General features: G+C 36.3%; 1 protein-coding gene across 3 annotated transcripts; it reads left to right on the top strand.

Annotated features, from left to right (window-relative positions):
* Nucleotides 1–60: 60 nt before the first annotated feature.
* LOC100855097 (ankyrin repeat-containing protein At5g02620-like) lies at nucleotides 61–3,534 on the top strand. 3 transcript variants are annotated; one of them, XM_059741348.1, is made up of 3 exons: nucleotides 61–418; nucleotides 1,272–2,051; nucleotides 2,440–2,681. In XM_059741348.1, exons 2-3 carry the CDS (start codon nucleotides 1,298–1,300, stop codon nucleotides 2,514–2,516), a joined length of 831 nt encoding a protein of 276 aa, XP_059597331.1. In that variant the 5' UTR covers nucleotides 61–418; nucleotides 1,272–1,297; the 3' UTR covers nucleotides 2,517–2,681. The 3 variants fall into 3 exon arrangements, with proteins under 3 accessions (XP_059597331.1, XP_059597332.1, XP_059597330.1); XM_059741349.1 differs by lacking the exon at nucleotides 2,440–2,681 and adding an exon at nucleotides 2,811–3,534 and having other exon boundaries at nucleotides 61–2,051; XM_059741347.1 differs by having other exon boundaries at nucleotides 61–2,051.
* The last annotated feature ends 5,560 nt before the right edge of the window (nucleotides 3,535–9,094 follow it).

Below are 9,094 nucleotides of genomic sequence, written 5' to 3' on the forward strand. Positions count from 1 at the left end.
ACCAAACATAGCATATATAAACTGTAAGGTGAGTCGTATTGACTACGGATTGGACGGACATTAAGTTCAAAGCCGCACAAAGACTCAAACCCACGGAACTTCACAACTGATTAAAATAATTTTATAAAGCAAAATGATCAAACTCTGTAGTTTCTGGGATTGGTGTTGATGCTTCCAAATAGGTTCCAAGATGTTCCCATTGAGTTTGGAAAAGAGAGAAGTGGATTCCTTGAGCTTCTCAAACATTTTCTTAGAAAATGTCAAACGCTTGGTCTCAAAATCTAACCCGTATGATTCAAACACACCCATGAAGACTTTTCTTCATAGGACGTCACATTTCTAACTCCAGCAAACGAGTAAGATATTTGAGTTGCCGTGCTTCATATCCATTCCGTGTCTGCTGGAAGTCCTATGTGATGTAAGTTGGACTATCATATGAATTTCTTTTGAGTATCAAATTTTTTATTCACTCATCTTCTGCAGATCTTTTATTATTTGGGTCTTGTTTAGTGTTATATGACACAGGCAAGGTCTTTGCGTTGCATAATGCGTGCAAACTGTTTGATGAAAAACCCAACAAATTGTTTGGTGAAAAAACCATGGTGATATTGAATTTCAGACTCTTGATATCATATAGCTTCTCAGTATTCTATTGTAATGATTTTTATGACTGCATAAACTTTTGGAGGCTTTCATATGTATGTAATGAATAGGTTCTTCTCTCACATATTGACTTGCCCCTTACTTCCATCCCTAGCAAGAGAGTGCAGGTATCTCATGGCCGGCAGTGGACTAATGATATATGAACTCATTTTAAATTGGGTCTGACTAACTTGGCCACAGGGGTTGTTACCTTGAAAGGACTTGAGTGGGGTTCATGTTTAAGTCTTTCTTTTTTAATCTAGGTATGTACTGTGTGTGCTCTCTTCTTGCTTTAGTTGAATTCGAAGAATAGTTGTTTCTTCCTAGTCTTGGTAAGTGGTTGGTTAAGGGTATCATATTAAGATTTTTATTATTTTTATTTTCTGTTTTTGTCTTAGTGCCTTTTCAAGATTTTGAATTGTCAAAAAAGCTGGTAATTTTGTATAAACAATCATCATAGTATGAGAATTAGTATATATAATTTGGTATTGATGTGCATGTTCTCTTCCTCTGTATGACCTATCCTTTGCGATGAAGTATCGGACTGGTTTCTTTGTTGCCATTATTTCTTTTTTCTTTTAAACTTCTTAACCAACATAAATACAAGCACAACTAACGGATTTGATTAGGCAAGTCAACTACAATAGGAGATACCATGAGACAAGACGATTTAATGATGAATTTTGAGAGGCTAAGAAAGCAGGGGAGGGGGGAAAGAAGGAAGACAGGGAAACAAAGGCAAAAACAACCCAAGAAGCAAGCCATCTTGGCAATCTCTGAGCATAAGGATGCCAAATTGTTGGAGGACTATGTGACAGCAAGTTCCATGGATCCTGATTTGTACAGAGCTACAATACAAGGAGACATTCTTGAATTCATAAAAGCCGTGGAACAAGGACCAGACAATAGACACGCTGGTGTACCTGCTGCATCTTGTATCCAAGTGACCCCTCAGAAGAACACAGTTCTTCACCTAGCAACGATCTTTAAACATGACGAGATTGTAAAACTCATTTGTAAGGACTTGCCCTTTCTTGTCATGGAAAGAAATTGCAGAGGTGACACTGCACTTCACATTGCAGCCAGAGCTGGCAATTCACTGCTAGTGAATTTGTTGATTAATTCAACAGAGGGGGTTTTGGGTGTGAAGAATGAGACGGGTAATACCGCATTGCATGAGGCATTGCAACATCGTCATGAAGAGGTGGCCTGGAATATAATTAACAAAGACAGAAATATGTCTTGTTCTGTCAATAAGGAAGGAAAATCTTTGTTGTATTTGGCCGCAGAAGCAGGATATGCAAATCTTGTTAGGTTTATAATGGAAAATCCTGCAGGAAACTACAGCATTGAAGGAAAGCTCGAGAACAAACCATCTGTGAAAGCTGCCATTCTTGGGAAGAACATAGGTAAATGAAATTCTCTCCTCTAATCTCCCTTTTTTTCCCTTTATTGGTATGCTTGTCTTTCAATTTCAGACTTCCAAGAGCCTGCACTTGGATTGGAAATTTTTAAGTGACTGCACTTTCACACTTAGTTTTTTCCTACAAAAAGCCCTGCAACTACTATAAACCACCCAATTCTCTGCACCTGTGAATCAGAAAACTTTACCCAAACTATATTGCATCCAATTGTCACCATTAAAAGGTAATGATATCATGGCACATAAGAGCATTCTCATTTTTCTGGAAGTTGGAAGACCTCAATTATTTCTTGCTTAATTAATTGGTGATATTCCTGTGCTTCCATGTTTGAATCAGTGTGTCCATTGTAATCTCCTTCCATGGATTTCCTTAGGTGTGGCTGCCCATCAAGAAGAGATCAGGAATAGTCCAGAAATATTACTGTCTTATTCTAACTACATGAGTATCTAGCAGTAAAGAAATATATCTGTAGTAGCTGATTTTTTTAGATGGGTCCTCTAGTTGCTGATCGACCTTTTTTCTTTACAAGAAGGCTTCTATTGTGACTTGCGAAGACAATGATAAATTGACAATATTTCTAATTATCATTTGGATTTAGGAGCATATTTTACCATATATTTTGTTCTCACACATGGCAAGATTTTCATTTAATGTGTTATCATCAGTCCTGTGATCACCAAAAAATTCCCTTACATATGGTTCACACTTCTTTGTTTGTTTGTTTTCATTTTTTTGTTTTGGGAGATGTTAGATGTTATCAAGATAATGTGGGAAAGAGATCAATCATCCTTCAATTTAAGATGTGAAGAAGGGAGGAACCCTCTTCACTATGCAGCATCTATTGGTTTTGTTGAAGGAATCAATTACTTATTAGACAAATTCTGTATCGCTGCTTACCAAGGGGACAAAGATGGCCTCTCTCCCTATTCATATAGCAGCCATCGAATGTCATTTCCACATAATTCAAGAGATGCTTCAGCATTGCCCAGATTTGATGGAGCTGCTCACTTGCAAAGGCCAAAATATCCTTCATGTCGCAGCAAAGAGTGGAAGAGCTGAAGCAGTTAGTTATATGCTTAAAAAAATGCCTGAGCTTGAGAAGCTTATAGATGAGAAAGATGAGGATGGAAACACACCTTTACAATTAGCCACTATTTTTGAGCATCCAAAGGTCGTAAGAGCTCTAACATCGAATAAGAGAGTTAACCTAAAGGTAGAGAACAATGGAAGGTTGACAGCACTTGACATTGCTGATGAGTACATGGACACAATGGTTTCTTTTCGCAAGGTGTGCTTTACAAACTATTTGTTAGGGGCTAATCATCTCATTTTACTTGTTTATATTTATCATATTATTTGAAAACAACAAACATTGTTTTAAAGAATAGAAACGTTTAAATCATTTTATGCTGATGGTAGTATGGTACTTGACTTTCAATGAGCAATGGTTAACTTTTGGTGAGATGTATTTGCTGGTGTATAACCTGATATTTTTAGTTTGAATATTCTGAGGGATAAAAAAGAAATAATGATATTTAAATAAGTATTTTTTATTTAACAATATTAATAATTTTATTTATGAATTTATATTTATCTTTTATTTAATTAGTAAATAAAATATATAATAAGATAATTAAGATTAACTTATTTATAGTAATTCTATTTTAATTCATTTATAATATAATATATATTTATAATTTATCAATTATGTCACAAATTAGATGCATAACATAAATGATGGAATTATAATGTCTTGACAAGAACAAAATATATTAATGTAACAAGGACAAGGAAATTTAAAAGATATAAGTTATAATATAAATTTTATTTAATATATATATTTTAATTTTTTTAGATAAATAAAAAAATTGAAATTCCTTCTATTGGTCACACTTTTCATGTTTAAAATCCCAAGTAAATGTTTTATATAGCAAGAAAGGCTCCGCTATGGCTGCTTTATTAAGAGGAGAAGCTCCAACTAGTGGAATCAAACAATCCAACGCGCCGAATTTCTCCAAACGCCCGCGCTCTCCAACTTTCCTCATATTCTAATTCCCAACTCTCGATGGCGCTTCTTCCACCTTCTCTTTCAAATTCCTCCTTCTAATCTCCACGATTTTCCGCAGCATCTAGGGTTTCCTCTACTCCAAATTCTTCATGAAGCGCGATTTCACGGAAATCTCCGACGACGAGTGGGACAACCACTCCTTCAAGCTCTCCCGAGCCCTCAAAAAGTCCCAAGGAGCACCTCCGCCCATCGAGTCCTTCTCTTACCGGCCAGAGAATCCCCAGGTTTCGCTGGAGGATGTTTCCGATGGGAGCACCGACGATTGCGTCAAAATTAAAGAGGACTTGGAGGATGATGATGTTGGAGTGTTACATCTCATATTGAAAGCATGGAATTAAAAAGGAAAGAAGAAAGACTTAAAATATAAAGCAAGTTAGATGAGAAGAGTTGTTATTTCTTGATTCTTTACTCTGTTATTGTGTCATTGATGTATATAAATAGGACTCAAATCTGATGTAGTTTTTTCAATTTTTCAATTTTTGCAATTCATTTTCTTTTGCGTCCTCTGTTTCTTGGTGTTTTTCATTAGTTTCAGATTCTTCTGATTCTCAACATGGTATCAGAGCCAAACCCTAAAGCTTTCGCAACCTAAATCGATCAATTTCTTCTCAACTTTTGCCTTGCAAAATTCTGCTCTGGAATTCTCGCATTGATTGTCTTCCAGCTTCTTGCATTTTCTTGAATAAATTCTTGAAAATGAGTTCTGGTGATTCTCCTCTTGTCAATCCCTCTCCTATGCATCCTTCTTCATCTAATTCTTTTAATCAGCCTCCTATCAATCCTTCAGATGACTCATCGAGTCCATATTACCTACATCCAAGCGACAATCCTGGTGCTTTGTTAGTATCAGAAATCTTCAATGGAGAAAACTATGTTGCATGGAGTCGTTCGATAGTCATTGCATTGACAGTCAAAAACAAGGTACAATTTATAGATGGTTCAATTGTTTCTCTCTCTACTGATTAGCTTGTTAAACACACAGCATGGTTAAGGGCAAATAATTTGGTTCTTTCTTGGTTTATGAATTCCATTTCAAAAGAAATACGAAATAGCTTGCTGTTTGTGGTATCTATTGTTGATATTTGGAATGAGCTTAAAGTCATATATCTCAGGAGTGATGGACCAAGGGTTTTCCAACTTGAGAAATCTTTGAGTTGCATCAGTCAAGGTGCTTTGTCTGTTACTAAATATTTCAGTACCTTTAAAACCCTTTGGGACGAGTACATTAGCTATAGGCCATTTCCAACATGCACTTGTGACAAGATGGCAACATGCACTTGTGGCAAGATGGCAACATGCACTTGTGAACTTTTCAACTTTCTACAAATCAGACAGTAATCTGATTATGTACTCAAATTCTTGGTGGGGCTAAATGATTCTTATGCCTCTATCAGAAGCCAATTGCTGCTAATGGTTCCATTACCAAACATGTCCAAGGTTTTCTATCTACTGCTTCAAGAAGCAAGTCAGAGGCAACTCACAAATTCTACTACATATAAACTCATGCTTTGATGGCAAAGGAATCCAATCAGCAAAATTACCAGCCACAATCTTTCAAGGACAAACCAAAGAAATCAGCCCTACACAATACTCATTGTGGCTATAATGGTCACACAGTGGACAAATGTTTTCAACTTCATGGTTATCCCCCTAGCTGGAATGGACCAAAGGGAAAAAGAAATATGGCTTCTGCTCATGCTGCCATTACTACTCCAGAGGTCCCCAATTAAAATAGCAATGAGCAACAAAAGTTTTGTTTCACTCCAGAGGAATTTCATAAACTAATGGCGCTTGTAAATTCAGTTCAACCCAATTCTTCCAATCAAAATAATGTCCAACCAACTATTAACCTTGTCACCACCTCTCACTTTTCTGGTAAAGTTCAACCTACTCTTAAACCAATTTTTTTTTCTTGTAATTCTGTTACTTCTAAGCCAAATTCTACTTCATATTAGCTTCTTGATTCGGGTGCAACATACCATATGATTTGTTCACCACTTTTATACCATTCTACACCTAGACCAATTAATGCATCCATCAATCTTCCTAATGGTACTACAGTTCCAGCCACACACATTGGTACTGTATGTCTCTCAAATTCCTTATTTTTACATAATTTCTTGTGTGTTCCTCATTTTTCATTCAATCTATTATCTGTTTCCAAACTCACTAAACAATCTAATCTTTCTCTTACCTTTACTGCTTCTCATTGCCTTTTACAAGACCAGTCAATGGAGAAGATGATTGGGATTGCTCTTGAAAAAGATGGACTTTACCATTTGATTCTAGCTTCATCACAAGCTAAAACCTGCAATTCATTTCAGTTTAATTATGCTCCTCTTGCTTTGTCCTCTATTCACAAACACTTAGATATATGGCATTGTAGATTAGGACATGTATCCAGTTCAAGATTCCATTCCCTCAAACAAATTGACTCTGCTATCACTCTTGATCATACAAATGTTTGTGACATATGTCCTTCAGCAAAGCAAAGAAGGCTTCCTCTTTCTGTATCACAGAGTAATTCTAATAAAAGTTTTGATTTGATCCATTGTGATATATTGGGTCCTTTTGGCACTACTTCTTATTTTGGTTTTCGATATTTTTTAACTATAGTAGATGACTTCACAAGGTGTACTTGGGTATACATGATTAAAGCTAAATCAGAAGTGCCATCTTTAATCAAAACTTTCTATAAAATGGTAGCAAACCAATTTTCTTCTTTTTTCAAAGCTATAAGGTCTGATAATGGACTAGAATTCTTACTCACAAAATTCTATCATAAATATGGTATTTTGCATCAGAGAAGTTGTGTCGAAACTCCTCAACAAAATGGTGTTGTGGAGAGAAAATATCAACATCTACTAAGTACTGCTAGAGCCTTAATGTTTCAAGCAAATCTACCATTAATTTTTTGGAGTGACTGTGTGTTTACTGCTGCCCACATAATCAATAGAATTCCCACTCCTCTACTTCAAAATAAAACCCCTTTTGAAATGCTTTTTAACAAAACACCTAACCTTTCTCATTTAAGAGTTTTTGGCTGCCTTTGTTTTGCATCCACTTTAACTAGTCACAGACAAAAATTTGATTCACGAGCCACAAAGTGCATCTTCCTAGGATATCCTTCTGATATTAAGGGTTATAAACTCATGGATCTAAACACTAATAAGATCCTTGTTTCTCGGAATGTCATATTCCATGAAACAATTTTTCATTTCCAAGTGTTGCCCCAACATCCTGAAACTCATTCCTTTATGTTTCCTCTTTCATAATCCTTTTCAGATTCACCTTCTACTATCTCCTTCTTCAATTCCTATCACAATGTGGGATCTGCACCACCACCTAATAATTCTCCTTTTTTCTCTGAACCTCCTACCCTTCTTGAATCCAACTCACCTACATTTCCTTCTCCATCCCATCTGGATTCAACTTCTGATTCAACTGACCTTGAAGTCCTATAGCTTAGAAAATCAACCAGAACTAAACGAAAACGTTCATATCTGCAGGACTATTATTATGGTAATGTCTCTTCTTCTCAAAATGCAACTCAGGCATCTACTTCAACTGACTGTTCTCCCACTAAAGGTAATTTCTATTCTCTTCACCTTTTTCTTTCTACTAGTAGACTGTCTACATCCCATAAAGCTTTTCTCACCTCTATCACAAACTCTCCAGAACCCAAATCATACACCCAAGCTTCTCGCCTCCTTGAATGGCAAGTTGCCATGCAACATGAACTTACTACTTTGGATTTAAATAAAACTTGGGACCTTGTTACTCTTCCTAAAAATAAAAGGACTATCGGTTTTAAATAGGTATTCAAAGTGAAATATAAAGCTGATGGAACTATAGAAAGACATAAAGCTAGATTCGTGGCAAAAGGGTATACTCAGCAAGAAGACCTCAATTTCTTTGATAATTTCTCTCCTGTGGCCAAGATTACACCCATTCGCTTACTACTTGCTGTGGCTGCCGTCAAACAATGGCATCTTCATCAACTAGATGTCAATAATGCATTTTTGCATGGTGATTTACATGAAGAGGTATACATGGAATTGCCTCCTAGGTTGGCTGTCCAAGGTGAACAGAAAGTTTGTCGTCTTTTAAAGAGCCTCTATGGCTTGAAGCAAGCTTCCAGGCAATGGTATGCCAAACTATCTCAGACTCTTCTTTCCTATGGATTTGTTCAAGGTAATTCTAACTGTTCTCTGTTCATTAAGAAATTTGAAAGTTCTTTTATGGCCTTATTAGTCTATGTGGATGATGTGCTATTGGCAAGTGATAGCATTCTGGAAATTGAAAAGTTGAAGACCTTTTTAGATGCCAAGTTCACTATTAAAGACTTAGGCCCATTGAAATACTTTCTTGGCTTGGAAGTTGCAAGGTCCAAGACTGGTATCTCTTTATGCCAATGAAAGTATATACTTGACATACTTGAAGACACTGGTTTAACTAGATCCAAACCTGTTGTCTTCCCTATGGAATCTACCCTCAAGTTATCAGCAAATGATACCAATTTTTATGAAGATCCATCAGGTTATCGAAGACTCATTGGCAGATTACTTTACTTAACTCTTACTAGGCCTGACTTAGCCTATTTTGTACAAGTACTCAGCCAATTTTTAGCAAAACCTGCTGTCAGTCACCATCAAGCAGCCATTCGAGTACTGAGGTATCTAAAGGCCAGACCAGGGCAAGGTCTTTTTTTTCCTTCTTCCTCAGAGTTTCAATTAAAGGGTTTTTTTGATAGTGATTGGGTAGGATGTGTCGATACTAGAAGGAGTGTCACTGGTTTTGCAATTTTTCTTGGCAACTCATTGATTTCATGGAAATCAAATAAACAAGTTACAGTTAGTTGATCCTCTGCAGAGGTAGACCGAGCCCTTGCAACTACCACCTGTGAAATTCAATGGCTTTTGTATGCCTTACAAGACTTGGATATCAAACATTCATAGTC

Source organism: Vitis vinifera, chromosome 12, assembly GCF_030704535.1.
Source record: "Vitis vinifera cultivar Pinot Noir 40024 chromosome 12, ASM3070453v1".
Classification (NCBI taxonomy): domain Eukaryota; kingdom Viridiplantae; phylum Streptophyta; class Magnoliopsida; order Vitales; family Vitaceae; genus Vitis; species Vitis vinifera.

What these genes read in the sequence shown, in the direction of transcription:
- LOC100855097 (XM_059741347.1), top strand. Translation starts at nt 1,298, where the DNA reads ATGAGACAAGACGATTTAATGATGAATTTTGAGAGGCTAAGAAAGCAG. An exon ending in CATTCTTGGGAAGAACATAG is followed by an intron (nt 2,052 to 2,439) that starts GTAAATGAAATT and finishes GGATTTCCTTAG; the next exon opens with GTGTGGCTGCCCATCAAGAA.